This window comes from Lontra canadensis, unplaced genomic scaffold, assembly GCF_010015895.1.
Source record: "Lontra canadensis isolate GAN:19392208 unplaced genomic scaffold, GSC_riverotter_1.0 scaffold64, whole genome shotgun sequence".
Lineage (NCBI taxonomy): Eukaryota > Metazoa > Chordata > Mammalia > Carnivora > Mustelidae > Lontra > Lontra canadensis.
Window position 1 is genome coordinate 8,425,550 of NW_022631058.1, and position 18,113 is coordinate 8,443,662.

Here is an 18,113-nt window from a genome sequence, read left to right on the forward strand (position 1 = left end):
ACAGATTCAAGGATCCCAAAGACCACCTGAGTTATGACAAGGAGGGAAGATAGCTTCCCTATGAGTGGTCTGTGCAGCTAGTAGTTGACTGGCACCTGACCCAGATGCTGTCATTTGTTTACCCCAACTTCTTCTTTGCTACCAGAGTTCTCATTTTGTTCCTCATAGCAAGGTAGTCAGCCCCAGGAGACGAAAATGATTCCTCTGTGCCAAGGGTTATGAAACTTTAGCAGGCATCAGAATCACCCAGAAAGCTTGGTTGACACAGATTGCTGGACCCCAATTTTGGTAAGAATTTTCATTTTTAACAAGTTCCCGGAGAATACTGATGCTGATGGTCCAGGGAACTAGACTTTGAGAACCATGAGTCTCAATCAATGGATCCCATGCTTTTCTGTCAGATATGCACTTTCTTAACTTCCCTTGTAGGTGGGAATGGTCATACGACCCAGTCCTGATCAGTGAGACAGAGGGAAGTCTGCAGGGTAACTTCTAGGGAAGGTTTTTCCTCCCATAAAAGGAGACATTTGTCTTGCCTTAAATGTGACTGAGTGAAAACATGATATTTAGTCCTGAGGCAGCCATCTTGCATACCATGTTGAAAAGATAATATGCCAAGGACAGCAGAGCAGAAAGAGAGAACAAAACATGAGTAAACTCATGTGGAGTTGTGATTCATAACAGGAAACAAACATTTGGTCTTCCTCCCATGACTGGCACAAAGGTCCTAAAACCCTTGGAATTTCCTGTGATGACAGTGACAAAGGTGTTTTTTGTTACATCAATGACATGACTTTTGGATCACCTAGGGATGGGGGCTGGTTGCCAGTGGAACCAACCAGAAATAGACATTTGAAACTTTCAATCCCACCCCCTGATTCTGAGGAGTGGGAAGGGGCTGAAGGTTGAATCAATCACTAATGGCCAATGATTGAGTCAATCATGCCTTGGTAGTGAAGCCTCCATAAAAACCCAAAAGGAGGCAATTCTAGGAGCTCCCAGGCTGGTGAACCAGAAAGTGTCTATGTGCTACTAAAGGGACAGAGGCTCCTTTACTCAGAAACTCTCTACACATGTTCTCATCTGGCTGTTGACTTATATCCTTTACAATCCTTTGGAACAAACTTGTAATCTAGTGAGTACACTGGTTTCCTGAGTTCTGTGAGCCACTGTAGCAGATTTATTGAACCCAAGGAAGGGATTGTGGGACTCTGTGATGGACAGCCATGTGGTCAGAAGCAAAAGGAACAACCTGGACTCATGCCTGGCATCTGAAGTGAAAGGCCATCTTGGGACTGAGCCCTTAACCTACAGGATCTGATGTTACCTCTAGGTGGATAGAGTCAGAATTCAGTTGAACTGTAGGACAACCAGCTGGCATCAAAGAATTGCTTGGTGGTGTAGGGGGAAAAGTCTGCACATCAGAAATGGTACCACGATCCTCAACTTCTCACTGCACCAAACCAGAAACAACCTTCCTCCAGGCTTCTCGCTATGCAAGATAAGTAAGTGTTGAACTTTAACTCATGGTTAATCAGTGTTGGGGCAATGTCTATCTTCCTGAACTCATGTTCCACGTGAAAGGACTTCAGCCAAAGGAACATTCTGGTGGCTCAGTCAGACAAGTGACTTACAGGTGGCCTTGGTGGAAGGGACTGAGCTCCTTCACCTCAGTCCCCTTCTTCCCCCATCTGAAACCATCTGCTACATAGAGGTATACTTTGATTTTCTTTCTATGATTTAGCAAGGTTACTGGGGCTGACCCTGCTCTCATTGACGGGGCCTGGGCTGCCGATGACCAGAAGAAATGGAATTTCTAAAATGGCCCATAAAAATATCCCACCCTAATCCCCAGGACCTCTGCTGTGATGAGCTACCACTCCCATAACTATGATATATCATATGGCACGGTTGACCTTAAGATAGGAAAATTATCCACATAAGCCTGATCAAATCACAGGAGCCTTAAAAGCAGGGCACTTTCTCAGGTTGGTGGCAGAGAGACAAAGGGAAGTCAGAGAGATACAAAACACCAGAAGAATCCCATGTTCGCTTTAAAGATGGAGGGGCCATGTGCCAAGGAATTCAGATATCTCCTAGAAGCTGAGAATGGGTGACCTCCACCTGACAACCAGCAAGGACACAGGAATCTCAGTCCCACGACCACTGGCAACTGATTTTTGCCAAAATCTGAATAAGAGTGAAAGCAGATTCTTCCCCAGATCCAGAGCCCAACCCAGCCGATACCTTCATTTCAGCCCCATGCTCTGCTGAGCCTAGCACCCAGCCAAGCCCGTCTGGACTTCTGACCTGCAGCACTGTGTTACGATAAATGGGTGTTGTTTAAAGCTTCTGCAATTGTGATAATCTGTTACACATCCAGAGAAAACTAATACAGCAGGGCAGTCCTTCTGATTCAGGGTGAAGTGGTTAATAAGTCTTTTTGGCATCAAAACCAAAGCTATAGGACAGCTGGTAGCTCAGTCTGTTCAGGGTCTGCCTTGGGCTCAGGTCATGATCCCCAGGTCCTGGGATGTAGCCCCATGTTGGGCTCCCTGCTCAGCAGGGAGTCTGCTTCTCCCTCTCTCTCTGTACCTCCGCTTATGTTCTCCTTCTCTCTTAAATGAATAAATAAAATCTTAAAAAAAAAAAAAAGCTATATCCTCCGATCAGCTTATCAGCAATAAAGCTGACTTCTTAAATTTCATCTGACTCCCCCATTTTTCAATTATTTCTGATTTCAGAAGAAAAAAAAAAGAAGGGGAAAAAGGTTTTATTTATTCATCTGATATAAACCCCAGTAGGAGGGTATTGTATTACTCTGCAGCTAAAAGCATTCCTAAACAATACATTAACCTCCAGCAACTCTTTAAAATGAGGCTCAGACCTGGGAGAAGGACCTAAATCATGTCACCTCAGAACACAGGCACCCAGAAGGCTTATTTTATATTTTATCTTTACTCCACTAAAAATCGTCTCTTCCCTATAGCTGAGAAAAAAACACAGCAGATGAAGAAAAAGACTTAATCCTTAAATGGATGGGAGGGGGGAAATGTATCTTCCCCACAGGAACTAAAAATCCACAACCTCCAACTTCAACGAAGTTTATGAAATTTTTAAAATTTTCAGTTTTCAAGTAATCATCTAAGAGTAGCTGGCCTTTGAGATGTCATTTAAATGAATGGCAAAGCACTTTGAGATTTTCCACCAAAACTACAGGCAGCCAGCGAAGTGCAGATGGGTTGTTTGTGTATTCAGGAAGCACACTTCTCCTCCTCCTGGAACTCAGTCACCCCTTCCAACAGCACCCTCCTCCGATGTTCTGCAAATGCATACATCTCAGTCTGCCAATTCCATAACACACTGCGGTTTCCTTCCTAAAAGGCTCCCAGTCTTTGATGGCACTGCAAGGAACTGAGTGCCATCAGCATAAAAACGAAATGCAGGGTTTTTAAGGCTCTGTCCCAGAGTCCTTCGAACCACCCATCTGAGAGGCAGCTTTAAGGGAAGGAGACTTATACTCTCTACTTGTAGTTCGAAATTCATTAGGGGAAACTAGTCCCCAAATTCAGTAGCAGATGTGGTCACAATGATGGCAATCTCTTCCTTCATTTAGAATATAGTAACTAATTTTTTTTTTCTAAATGGGGAATTTCAAAAGCTTTTAGTGCAATCCTTTCTTTCTACAAATAAGGAAACTTAGATCTAGAGAAGCTACATAAAAATAAAAATGCCGGGTCAGTCATTTCTCCATTTGAAACTTGTTCGGAGTGTTCTATCCACCAGACTCCTGTCTAACTTGGAGGGCTATGAGGCCCTGGCTAACAGGGCACCTCCGAGAAGCTCAAAACAGCTCCTGGAGATGTGTTTGGAGATGGAGACTTGCCATGTCTGGTTTAGGGAGACCTGAACATCTGAGAAGCAGAAAAGCTGAGCCTTGACGGTTTCAATGGTGACCACTGAGCCCAAGTCTATGCTCTAATGAGCCAGCTGGCCAGCCAGCACCTGGGAGCAAAGGTTGTGGGACATTCCAGGAATATCCATGCACCGCTGAGCTCCTCAGAGGAAATCAAATGGGTGGCTAGGCTGCTCATAAGAGCTTCTTTCGGGACACAGATACACAGCAGATCTGAACTCTTTGTGTCTGGCCCCTCGCAAGCTCTCTTCCATACATCATTCCATGCAATCACCACCAAAACCTTCTAAAGTAGATTCAAATTCTATCCTCCTCTTTCTCACCGATGAGTAAACTGAGGTCGCTCACCCAGGATCACTGAGCTCATTAAAGATAGCTCTAAGCTAGTTCTCCTGCCCCATTCCTCCACTCTCTCAAACCTGAAACCATTCACCTGGGGAGCACCCCTGTCTTTTTCTGAAGAGAAGTTGTGTTCTTGTCTCTGAGAGAAAAACAAGTGCGACGTTAGAGCTCACCACTGATCTATCTTTACCCATCATTGCTAGATTCCGAAAAGGTCTTAAATAGTCACTTTTAAATACTAAGTCATCATCAGAAACAACTCCCTGAAGAAGGTTTGAAAGACTCGAGAACTAGGTCAGTAACGAAAAAGAGAGCAGAAATGATGTTACACCTGAGCCAAACAAGTTTCCTGTGAGATCATATGGATAAGTGTTAAAGGGCATTGAGAAGCCCAAGCCAATGGCATCTTCTCCACAAACACACCACTGAGGCCAGGAATGCCATCTTTAGTAAATAAATTCCTGAGTTGAGGTTTTGTCCCTTGTTTAAAGGTAAGTATTCCCAGGAAGAAAAAACCCACTAAGATAATGGCAATCATCAACACTTTAGTATAAGTTAGTACATGCTACTGCTGAGAGAGCACTCAGAAGTGAGAGGACAGAGAGTGTGGGGCCATGAAGAGACAGATACAAAGCACGACGGCAGTATCTGGAAAAGGCAGGCTTCTGGAAGAGGTCTTAGAAGCCAGGATCAGCCTAAAGATACCAGACCTAGAAATAAAAAGGAGTGAAGAGTTTCCAATAACAAAACAAATGGATTTACTTCTTTATTGCCAATACACTTAGCAACCTATCTTCCCTCTTTAAGATGGAACTGAGTACGCCTCCCATCTTCAGAAAACCTCATTTGGGACCACCTATACTTAACCCTCTTGTCTTGTGAATCCAAAATACCACTGTAAAGAAGGAAACTGCTAAAGAGAAGGGAGTTTGGGCAAAGTACTTGTGACTACCACTGGCCAAAACAGAAAATACGATTATGACATAAAACTCTTCCATTAAAAGTGACAATGAAAAGAATAAATGAAACAAGATGGGATCGGGAGGGAGACAAACCATAAGAGACTCTAATCTCACAAAACAAACTGAGGGTTGCTGGGGGGAGGGGGGAGGGAGAGGGTGGTGGGGTTACGGACATTGGGGAGGGTATGTGCTAGGAAGTGTGTAAACCTGGTGATTCACAGACCTGTACCCCTGGGGCTAATAACACATTCTATGTTAATAAAAAAATAAAAAAATATTTTTTTAAAAAAGTGACAATGATATGATAACACCCTAATCATTCGTTCTAGATCCCATCAGACTAAAAAGCCAGTTGGATTGCAGAGGTGAGGGTTTAAATCGACGCGGTACTCACTCGAAAGACCTTCTCCACTCTTGCAATGCTCTTCCCAAAGATGGTTCCAAGTTGGTCTCCAATTCCAGCCAATAAGAAACCAAAGAGCGGAATTCCAAAGATGGCATATAAAATACAAAAGATTTTGCCTCCTTCAGTGCTTGGAGCAATATTCCCATACCCTGGTGAGAAACAGTAAAGAGAAAGAGAGAGTGTGGTGAGGTGGCCAAGAAACGAAAGAGCTGAATCAGAGAATCCACAGATTTCTTAAAGGAATTCTATGCAATCCCGCTGCACAAGCTTCAGGGAGAGGAGCATCATCAAAAATCTAACCTTCAGGAGATGCCTGGGTGGCTCAGTCGGTTAAATGTCTGCCTTCAGCTCAGGTCACGATCCCAGGATCCTGGCATCGAGCCCTGCATCAGGCTCCCTGCTCAGCGGGAAGCCTGCTTCTCCCTTTCCCACTCCCCCTGCTTGTGTTCCCTCTCTCGCTGTGTCTCTCTCTGTCAAATAAATAAACCAATTAAAAAAAAAATCTAACATTCATAACATTGTTCCTTTACTTCTCTTCCTTCTCTCCCTGGAAAGAGTTTTAAGGAGATCCAGCCTTCCTGGATCTTAATGTGTTTAATTAGATTACATTTTAGGAAATTCACAGTCACCTAGAATTGCACTGCTGGTGAAAACCAGTATCTTCCATTTCAGAAACACCAAATATCTTGGACATATGTGTTCAGGGAGATGTGAAGGCCCAAGGAGGGCTCACCATTGCCCTTTCTAGATTGGAAAAGAGCTTCTCCTTTAGTCTCTTCCCACGAGCCTCCCCTCCACTTGACAGACTGGCTGTCTTCCACATTGGGCTCTCTAGGCTGATGGTTGCTCTGAATTAGGCAGGGTATGTGGTCTAGCACAAATGCAGAAAGGACCCAGGGATCATATAGCCCCATCCTGAAAAGCCTGAAAACAGCAGAGCAGCGAAGGAAGACCGTGCATCCTCCCGCACTGACGGTGATGTTTAGCTCTACTTGACTCTTTTTTCCTTCACTGGGAACTCTGCATCATGTCTGGGTCCTGCCTCTCCTCCCACCCGCTTCTTTCATCAAGGGCTATCAGGCGCTAAAGACATGTTTATTGGTGGAATGGATGTTTGAATATAAAAGAATCTTTTTATAGCCATGTCTATAATATGTATTTCAAATACTGCTTGAAAACACCAACATCTCCATTATTAAGAATTCTGCAATTATTTAAGTAAATTCTGTATAGTGAGCACTGGGCTTCCTCTGTGTGAATGGGGCTAAGGGAAGTAGTACTGAGGGGAAAAGGCTATGGTATTGGCATGAGTTATAGAGAGATGAGAATCTAAATTTCTCGATATTCAGTTTCATGCCAACGAATATTGCAGTATTATGCTAACTACCATCTGGAGAGTAACCCAACAGTTCTCCCCTATTAGGGTAACTCAGGTGGGGCCCGTTTCCAAATCCACGCGATAGGTGAGTTCCTGGGTTCATGGTTGCGAGCATGTTAGGCTTACGGCACAATGGCCAAGGCCAATGTTGATGCTGCCTGTCCTGCATCTCCTACAAGCCTCGGGAACTCGCTGCTGCCGTCTACTTTTGGGTGGTGAGTCACCTGGCTATTTTCCTTTTCAATTTTCTTGTCAGCATCATTCAAACCTTTTATGATGAAATTATCTAAATTACAGTTTCCATTTCTCAGATGAGTGTTCAGGCAAGCCTTCCTCCTCTTGCGTTCCTTTTACTCAGCACCGTTTTCATTTAATTGTGCAAAAGAGGCTCTTGGAACTTTTTTCAGGTGCTTTCAGGAACTTGGACAAAACCATTTCTCTAAGTGTTGCCCAGGGAATAAATGTGCCTACACAGCTTCCCTTCACACAGGTCGATGGGGACCTGCGGAAACATCTCTAACTCTTGCTTGACTGTCTCCGAGCTGCCTGATCGCTGTCAGGGAAGGTAGGTTTTCTTCCCTCTCAATATCTCAGAAGGAAACATGCGTAGACACAGCACAGGCAAACAAACTGAAGCTTCGAGCCTGCTGAATAGGCATCTCGTTAAGCACGACAAGAAGCGCGCACACTTCTCCCAGCTTTTGGTGAGGACCGGCCCCCTGCCTGGGTCAGGACTGTATTCAGGGAACTTGCTGGTAGGGTCCAAGGAGCATGACAAAGGAGAGAGAAGACAGAGGGTCCGGATCCAATTCTACCTCACTGCACCCGGTTGTCCCCAGAGTCTCCCAACCTCCACAAACCCCGATGTCAGAGGGGTTTGAGGATCATGTGGAAAAATCAGTGAGCTGTAAAATACCATATGAATGCAAAGTAGTAGTATTACTCATAGTATTATTACTACAATTGACTCCTTATTTACTCAGTGTTTCACAGACTAGAACACTATGTTAAAGTTATAACAAAGATCTTGGGTAAGGACACCAGTAAGTAAAATCCACTAATACTCAAATAAGTTTTTAAATATATTTAAGGCCATCACTTCATACTGGGCATAAGGTAATTGCCATTCTTAAGTAACACTGTGTTTGTGCATTGTGTCTGTGTATGTGTGTGTACGTGTGTGTGCATGTGTGTGTGTGTGTGTGTGTGTGTGTCTTGTCTCTGAGGAACTATATGGGAAAGCTGTCCCAGAGGAACCCTCAACCCTGTTGTTCCAGACTTTTAACACTTTGGGGCTTTGCTCTGAGACAATGGGAAGGCCACATTCCTGGATATTTGGCTCTACTTTACTGAGCCTATAAGACTGCTCTGCTCCTCTACCCAGGATCCTTGGCAGAACCTTGAAAGAAGGGTGACGGTTATATAGACTGGAGACTGGAGACTGGAGAGCTTCCTGTTCTGACACTCCCACTTCCTGATTCTCGGATCTTGAGGATTTCCTTAACCTTTCTGCCTCACTTTCCTCCTCTGACATAGGGCTATTGACAGCATAGCTATTAAAGATGAAAAGAGGGGCACCTGGGTGGCTCAGTCAGTTAGGCACTGACTCCTGGTTTCAGCTCACGTCATGATCTCAGGGTCACAGGATCAAACCCGATGGCAGGCTCTGCACTCAGCAGGGAGTCTGCTTGGGATTCTCTCTCTCTCTCTACCCCTCCCCCTATAAAAAATAAATAAATCTTTTTTTTTTTAAAGGATGAAATGGGTTACATGTGAAGTATAAGTTACCTGTGGAGATTAAATACATGTAAATCATGACACAAAGTAAGCACTCAGTAAGTATTAGCCATGATCATCTTGCCCGGGGTTTTCTGTAGGAAGAAATCATTTCTGAGCAATATGTTTCCGGGAAAACTAAGCCCCAGGAGAAAACAGATGGTTGGTTCCTGTTTTCCCTCCAGAAACTGCACCGTTCTCCCACAGTGCCAGGACAAGGGACAGAATGTCTGTACCGCCAATGGGGCTGGCTCAGTGAGTTGGATGGGACACTGTTGCATTTGGGGTGTGGGAAACTCTCGGCACAGCTAGGAGCAGCAACATCTGGGAAATGAGATGGGATGACATGGAGGCAAGAGAGGGGTCTGGCCAGAGAGAACTAGCCCAGAACATTAGAACTGGCTTTAAGGAAAGCAAAAGAAGTCCAAACCGTGACTTTTGGTAGGAGAGAACCAACCCAGCAAGGACCATCTGTTATGAATGAGAAGGACCAAGGCAGGCCTTGGCTCTGTTTACCTCTAGCCAGAGAACAACTCCTGGCCCTTTTTGAAGAGGAAGCTGGTGTTTAAAGAAGGCTGCCTGAGTTGCTCTTGTGTAACACTTCCATTTGCTATTTATATGCCAAAGTCAGACCTTTGCCAAACCATGTGCCGTTCAACCCTGTTATTTGGTGAAGAGTGTTCATTCTAGAACCAGAATGTCTAGGGGTGCTAACCTGGCTCTCTGGGGGGAAATCTGTGCATCAACACTAAGAAGGGCCCCATGCTTGGCTTATTGATCTGCTGTTGCCATTTTGATCTTCTTAATCATTTTTTAACAAGGGACCACATTTTCATTTTACACTGGGCCCTACAAATTTTGTAGCTCATCCTACTGAATGTAGCTGGGCTCACCTGCTTACTAACCATGAGATAATGGCCAAGTTACTTGACATCTTGGAGCCTCTGTTTTCTCATCAGTCATCTGAGCTAATAACAGTACCTACTGGATATGCTGAATGCGATATTAAGTGAGATAATTATGTGGATCCCAGTGCCTGGCACCTATGAGCGCTCAGGAAATGTTAGTCCCAATGACGGCTCCTTCCAAAGCCACAGGTGAGCCCCCAGTTCAGGTGCTGGGTAAGTAGAAATAGCTACTCAGGTACTTTGGCAGGTACAACTCTTTTTTTTTAATCTTTTTTTTTTAATATTTTACTTATTTATTTGACAGAGAGAGAGAGCACAAGTAAGCAGAGGCAGGCAGAGAGAGAGGGGGAAGCAGTCTCCCTGCTGAGCAGAGAGTCTGATGCAGGGCTCGATCCCAGGACCCTGAGATCATGACCTGAGCTGAAGGCAGAGGCTTTATCCCACTGAGCCACCCAGGTGCCCCAGCAGGTACAACTCTTAATTAAGTCTGGGCAAGTGACAGTTACTAGCTACTATCTGGGACCTGAGCAGGTGCTCTCTCTGATTTCAGTAGAGTCAGGTGATTCAATCCAAAAATCTCTCAAAGACTGAAATCTACTAGCATCCCATAGCTGCTGATAAGAAAGCATCATTTGCCACCCTTATGAATAGTGGCTTGTGAGAAAGCACCTGAACAAAGGAGTGAGTGTCATTCCTCTGACTTAGAATCCCTAGTTGGTGGGAACCCACCAGCAGAGTCAACAGTCAAGAGCAGGTGGGACTTTCCCACATCAGAATTAGTTACTGAGAGGGGGGACAGGGGACAGGGCACCCTCAGCAAAGACTGGACAGAGTTCCGTCTTCCTCTGGCATTGCTCCTAGTTTGAAGAAGTGCCTAAATATATTCCTTTTTGCTACCCATTTGTAAGCCTTCTTGTATATGTGAATGTAAGAAAACTTTGTTTGAAAAGAAGTACTTTGATACCTTCAGATAAAAGAGACCTCTGATACTGAGCCGTATTGCTGCTTTTCAGAAAAGAGTATTATTCCTAAGACCTCTCTATACACATTCTAAATAATGAACACATTTTTCTTATGTCTGGCAAGTGCATAACCTCATGTGGCTCATGAGAGTCTTTCTGGAAAGCAATTTGGCAAGCCTTTAAAAAGTCCATGCCCTTTGACACCGCAGTTCCTTGGGGATCCTCACAAGGAAACAACCAGAGATGAAGACCACACTTGACACACAAAGATTTTTACTGTGATGTTACACTCTCACAAAATAGAAGTATGTGATTATGGTGTGGGTAGTATATCCAACGGAACCCAATAAAAATTACATTTTTCAAAGAATCTTAGTAATATGGGAAAATGTTTAGAGGATTGTGTCACAAATTATATGAACTCAAGTAAGCAGGTTGATGTTTGGATACTTCACAAATAATGAAAAGACAGCTTCTCAGCTCCGGCGACTCCACCACACAACCCCTTAAGAGTGGAAAATTTCTCAAGACCTAGAAGAATTCATGGGCTCTGAGCTTTCCTATAAGCCTTGCGACCATATGTGATGAATGAATTTACCACCAAATAATTATTCTTACTATCGTTGTGCTCAGGTTTTATTTAGAATTCTCTAACTGTGTGATTTTGCAAAGATCCACCACTCTAGAGTTAAAATTAAGCCAGCTAAATGGTTTTCAACTTACAGTGCTTTGTTTTTCAATGAAGAGAAAGAGAGAGTGAGAGAGAAAATAGCGCTTTTACCCATAGTGTAGAACAAGGGCCCAGTCTCTAGCAGAAAACCAAGCCATGATATTAAAGTGGACTTGTATTTGGGGCTGGGTTTTATCTTCATCTGTTTTTTGTTTGTATGCTTGTTTCGTAGTAGTTTCCCTTTCAGCATCCACCTTCCCTTCAGGTTTGGGGGAAAGGTCTTCATCCCATGCACAGATATGACATAATGTAAGAAAACATTGGTTTTCTTACCTGCCTCCCACAACAGAGGCAACAGAGCCTCCCAGGCAGCCAGGACAAAAATGCCTTTACCCAGAGGCTCATCCAATAGATGTTCTGTCTAAGACATTAAGAGTGAGTAGCCCAAAGAAGGCGGGTGGGGGGGGAGTTAGGGTCAGGCACAGGCCTTCGAGGCCAGAGGACACTTATAGACCTTCTGTGATCTCTGCCCCTTAAGTGTATATTACTTAGGAGTTTTTCAGTCTTAGGTGATAGAAAACCCAATGCAGTCTGGCTTCAACAAAAACAGAAATGCACTGCCCCCAGGGAATAAGGGATTCAACATTTATTTCTTAACACCTTGCGGGTACCGTCAACTAAAGTTCAAAACATGTTAGCTGGACCCCATTTATCACGCTGCTGTTCTTCTGCTGCTTCTTTAATGTTATCTGAATTCTAGCCAAGAACATGACTGCCACTCCTGGGCCTATCTCATTCCAGATTTACCTCCAGGAAGAAAGAGAGGAAGTCACTTCCTCAAAAATTTAAGCAAAAGTCCAGGAACTGAATTTCTTATTGGCCTAATCTAGATCTCACATTCATCTCTGAACAAAGGACTGTGGGCAGACACAGGCAAAGCACTAGATTTCTTGGTCTAGAAATGGTAATTCATCCCCTTGGGCCTGGAGGTCAACCTTGTGGAAGAAGGCCACTTAGGAACTGGTGATCAGGAGACAAGAGTGTATAAGTGAATGGACACCAGGCAGCAGAAGCCAAGGACTACAAGTGATTTGCTCAAAGATTCCAGGCTACATACACTACAAAGGGCAGCAAATGTTACATATTAAATGTTTCTCTTTAGGCAGATGGAACCAGCATTCCCCATAATAACATGAGGTCATGTGGTCAATAAACACCGTTGTTTAATAAACCAAGCCCCTGGGACCCTAACAAGTTGACACAATAAATACCATCGGTGAGCATTCCAGCATAGCTATAGTGTTTTTCAGTGCATCCTACAGACCACTGATTTAACCATTTTATAAAGCAAGAAAATTAGGATTTTCCTTTCTGTCTTCTTTAATACACACTAATGTCTCATGGATCCAACACTGGGTACTGGATCGCATTTCCCAAAATGTACCTCTTGAACTGGCCCAGACATCCTCAGCTTAATTATTTTACTATAAATCCTCCTAAAATGTATGGCACATATCCCCATCTTAGTAAAACCAGGCTCATGAACACAATTTAATCCGACACTGGTCTTTTCTGATCCAGTGATGCTCTTGGGTGTCATTGACTTTTATAGTATGTTTTACCCTTACCAAATGGTGCCAGGCCACCCTGCTTCCTTCACTAGGAGCTATAATATTGTGGACTAAAATGATCCAGTCTTGGGGGGCACCTGGGTGGCTCAGTGGGTTAAAGCCTCTGCCTTCAGCTCAGGTCATGATCCCAGGGTCCTGGCATGGAGCCCTGCATTGGGCTCTCTGCTCAGCGGGAAGCCTGCTTCCCTTCCTCTCTCTCTGCCTACTTGTGATCTCTGTCTGTCAAATAAATAAATAAAAATCTTTAAAAAGAAATAATAAAAAAAAAATAAAACGATCCAGTCTGGTCTGGAGTATCAAAAGGCTCCTGGGTCCCAAACCTACTAGTGTAATGCAAACCTCCAAAATTTATAATAACCAATCTTAATATATTTGTATATTTGCAAGTGTGAACATGGTATGTCATATAATTAAATAAAAGACATTCTAAAAAGAAATGCCGTTTCTCTTTCAACCCAAATTTTCTTATTGCATATAACTTTCTTGAATGCACCAATGTAGAAAGAACACAGGTCCTAAAGGCTAGGTCTAAAAACAGTAAAAGAGGCTTGTACCTCTAAAACAATCCTTAGCCTCTGAAACTTGCACCAGTTAGGAAGTTGATTATCGAAGATGTACATCCCAAAAGGATGGCACCCTATCCAACACCCACATAAGAAGTGGTCATAAAGGGTAAGGGAGCGGGAAGAACCTGTTGTAGAGAGCAACAGATGAGGGAGGGCCTCCCAGAGAGCATAAAGGGTGTTAATGACGAGATCCTCCCACCTCTCAATGCTATGTGTCTCTTAATTAGGGCTTTTATTGCAGTGTGATGACACTTTTGTAGAGGGACAGAAAACTCTCATTTTCAGCAGAACTGGGAGAGGAATTTTATCCGTGGCTTCCCCCATATGTGTAAGGATTACCAAGAGAGTTGGACTGATGCCACATGGGGAAAAAATAAAAAGAAGAAGCCCAGAGAAGGAAGAGAGAGCCCATCGGTGGGAAACCCCTGAAAGTGCCAGCAAAAATCCAATATGAAGGAGAGGGTCTCATTCTGAACTTCAAAAGAGCGATCCTTGTTTGCACCAAGTGTAGAAAACAAGGTGAAGAGAGAGAGCAGCAGAAGCCCCCTTGAACTTGATCTGGTTCCCAAAAAATTAGGACTAAACAGAGAATAACATAGATGGGTCACTTTTGCAGGAAACCCTCTCTCTCTTTGGCAGCAGAAAAGAGAAGAGTTAGGGATGCGCTACCTGGAAGGTTACCATACCTCTCCTGGCTCTCCTCCCTCCCAGCCCAGAATCACATAGCAGATAGCTGGATTAGGAATATCCAGTTTACCGGGCATCAAGTATTTAAAAGGAAAATCTGCCCAGCATAAATATAAAACTTTTATTGCTTTTCATTTTTAATGTGGAAAGAACAAAACACTTACCAGTGGATGAAAGACACTCAGCAGAAAAATACAGACCCAACCAGACAAAAAGTGTGACCAACTATGAAGTAATCACCCACAAGAAAAACCACAAAGCAGAAAAGCAAGAAATCAGGAAAGAATCAGAAAGATAACAAGGGAAAATGGAATGTGAGCTAATGGAATTCAGGAAAGAAACAGGAAGGGGAAAAAGTCCCCTTATGATCACAAAAAGGAAAATAAAATTGGAAGGAACATGTGGCAAAATAGACACTGTGCAAAAACAGGGAAGGAATAGAGAAGATAAAGTGAACAAAACAGAAACCACATTTCATGAGTTAAAGAGGAGTAGGACAGACACAGACGACAAGCAAAGTGACAATATACGTACAATCAGAATCCCCAAAGAAAAGAACTGAAACCACATGGCAGAGAACATGTTTAAGGATGACAATCAAGACCACTTTCCTGAATGGGAGGAAGATGGGGGGGTGGGATAACTGGGTGATGGACGTTAAGGAGAGCATAGGATATAGTGAACACTGGGTGTTATATAAGGCTGATGAATCACTGACCTTTACCTCTGAAACTAATAATACACTATATGTTACTTAATTGAATTCAAATTTTAAAAAATAGAGAACTTAAAAAGAACACTTTGCCAAAATAAAAGGGACAAAACCTAATTAGAATCATCAGATGGAAGATAAATAACCTTTTGAATAGCTAAGGGTCAAATCATTTATAAAAGGGGGAAAAATTGGGCTGGCATCAGGTGTCTCCACATCAGCACAGTTATCAGAAAAGAGTGGGTTATCACCCAAAAGATCCACAAAAAAGAAAATGTGAGCCAAGAATTTCATTTCCAGCCATACTGCCCCAGGAGGGTAAGGCTGCCATTTTGAGCAACACAAAATATGTCGGGGAATATTGCTTCCATGAGTCATTCTTAATGCAACTGTTTGAAAATGAGTTTCAGCTGAGCAAGTGATGATGGGGAAAGCCACGTAAGGACTAGAGAGGAACACTGACAAAACATATGCGTAACTGTGACTTGAAAATAAGTGTGAGTATCAGGGTAATGGAACAGGATGTAAATCATATACCGTGACGTTATAGAATGATACAGTCAGTGAGTAATAATCAGCAGCCCAAGAGTAAAAGAAGTTAAGATGCTGAGTAAGTTCACTGACTGCATTATACATAATAACTGAGAGCCAAGAGTCACCATTTGAATTGAGCAAATTATTGAAGAGAACCGTAAACATATTTAATAACTTAAAAGTAAACATTAAAAGGATACTGTCAACTAAAATTGTGTGCAGAGAAGAAAAAGACATCATTGCCTAGGATAGGGAACTAACAAAATACTGCTTAAAGAAGAGAAACCCTGTTCTGTATGATTATAAAGTTAACCCTCATACAAAATTATAAAACTCCACAAGAATCAGAAAAAAAAAAAACCACACACACAGATATAGTAAGACAAAAATCCATGCAAGAAAGAGGTAAGTGTAGATCACCACCGGATGAGTTATAAAGAGCATTTACCTAGTCAAAATCATGCAAATTCTCACAGCTGATTTAATTAAACTATATTGGGAAGATGGACAGGAAGAGAATCCTTCTACAGTGGGACAGGGAAGGAGAAAGAGTCACCCCCCCTTATCTGCAGGGGATATGTCCCAAGACCCCCAGTGGAGCCTGAAACCATGGACATATACACTATGTTTTTCCTATACATACATCCCTATGATAAAATTTAATTTATATATTAGGCACAGGAAGAGACTAACAACAATAGCTAATAATAAAATAGAATAATTTTAACAATAGACTTTCATAAAAGTTTTGTGAATGTGGTCTCTCAAAATATCGTATAGTATGTATTCTCCCTTCCTCTTCTTGTGACGCCGTGAGATGATAAAATGCCCACGTGTTGAGATGAAGTGAGCTGAATGACACGGGCATTGTGGCATGATGTGAGGTCACTACAGACCTACTGATGCAGCATCAGAAGGAAAATCATCCACTTCTGAAACAGGTGACCCAGGGCAAATGAAACCTCAAAAAGCAAAAGCATCGATGAGGGGACCACGGTAATTTCTCCCCTCCCACAGCTAGAGGTCAAGAAACAACCTCTAACACTGAAAATTCAGGAAGTGGCAATACAAACATGGTAGTTAAAGACAAGGAGATGAATATGAAAATAATCAACCAAAAGAGATGAGAGCATTGCCACAGGGGAGGTGAGGACGGGCAGAGGGGCAGAGACGGCTGTGTTTCATTAAACTTTGTAGAACGTTGGAGTTCTTTCATAGGCAACCTTAGTAAAAAGGACACATTTTTTAAAGGAATTTGAGCTCCACTGACCAGTCCATATTTTGATTTTCCACTCTGATCATTTCATCAGGTCCAGTCAAACTAAAGGCTCTCTAGCTCTCATTTTAAAAAATGTAATTCTTAGTCTGCTTTGACTTTTATAGAAAGCCACTACAACCCCTGCATTTCTCCGACAGTGTGTCATGTGACACATGTGAGCCTCCTGTGACCCTCAAGTTGCCAGGGTTATAGGACCAAACATTGACCAAGTGCCATTTCTCAGGCTGGCCCCCAGACAAAAAGATGTTAGCCAACAAAGGGATACCTATGGTGGTGATGACAGTCCCAGCAAAGAAAAAGGCACTTCCAAGGTCCCAGTGACTGCTGTTGTTGGAAGAGTTTCCTATTGGACTTACTCCTGCGTTGTCAGCGTCAAGGGCATGCTGCAAAGAGAGCGAGAAAGCACAAGATTCAAAATTAAAAGATTAAAGATCCAAGATTCAAGATTCAAGACTAAAAGTTTTTAAAAAATTTTAAAAAGCTCTCAAATTCTTTCCTTGCACAAGAAACTGAAATGATCGGGCACCTGAATGGCTCAGGTGGTTGAGTATCTGGTTTCAGCTCGGGTCACGATCTCAGGTTCATGAGATGGAGCCCCAAGTTGGACTCCGCACTGAACAGGGAATCTGTTTGAGACTCTCTCTACATCTCCCTCTGCCCCTCGCCCATACACACACCCCTCCCCCACCACTCTCACACATGCTCTCTCTCTAAGTAAATAAATCTTAAAAAAAAAAAAAAGAAACAAATGATCTATAGGGTACTGGTTATATGAAGATGGGTGCAGTCATAACATGAAATACTAAACACACACTTACTAAAACTAGAAAATTACTTTTAGGTGGGAAAAAAAATACTAGGCTATATAGTATGGTGCCATTTATGTAAAATTTGCAGGCACAGGATTTAGGCAATCTGGGCATGGGTTATGCAAAATACATACATATCACTGTGTATATAGAAAGATGTCTAGAAAGATTGTCACCCAAAATGTCATTCCTGGAAGGCAGGATTTCAGTTGATTTTCATTCTTCCCTTTTCTGTTTTGTTAAAATGTTTTATGCTGAGCTTGCTTCAGGATGGCAGGAGGTGAGAGCCTGGGCTCTTAAATCAAGCCAGCAAGGCTCTGCCCATTATTAACTTCAGAACCATGGACAAGTTATTTTAACCTCTGTAAATGCAAATGTCCTTATTTGCAAACGGGGAATAATAATGCCTTTGTCCACAGAGTTGTGAGGATTCAGTGAGAAGGTCTGTGTAATGCACTCAGCCCAGGGCCCAGCACCGAGATAGGGGGTAACAAATAGTAGACAATTTTGTGACTGCCATTTGACTACCTGCCTGCCCCCAACGTGCAGCATGTGTGTGTGTGTGTGTGTGTGTG

At 42.9% G+C, this 18,113-nt stretch overlaps 1 protein-coding gene across 4 annotated transcripts in view; it reads right to left on the reverse strand.

Annotated features, from left to right (window-relative positions):
- KCNK10 (potassium two pore domain channel subfamily K member 10) overlaps positions 1-18,113 on the reverse strand; it is a 131,756-nt gene that overhangs the window by 33,216 nt on the left and 80,427 nt on the right. For all 4 annotated transcript variants that reach the window (XM_032878571.1, XM_032878570.1, XM_032878568.1 and 1 more), the window contains 2 exons: positions 16,995-17,112; positions 5,615-5,775 (listed from right to left, as the gene is read on the reverse strand). In XM_032878571.1, coding sequence (XP_032734462.1) covers positions 5,615-5,775; positions 16,995-17,112 — 279 coding nt within the window. The remainder of the gene's footprint in view (positions 1-5,614; positions 5,776-16,994; positions 17,113-18,113) is intronic.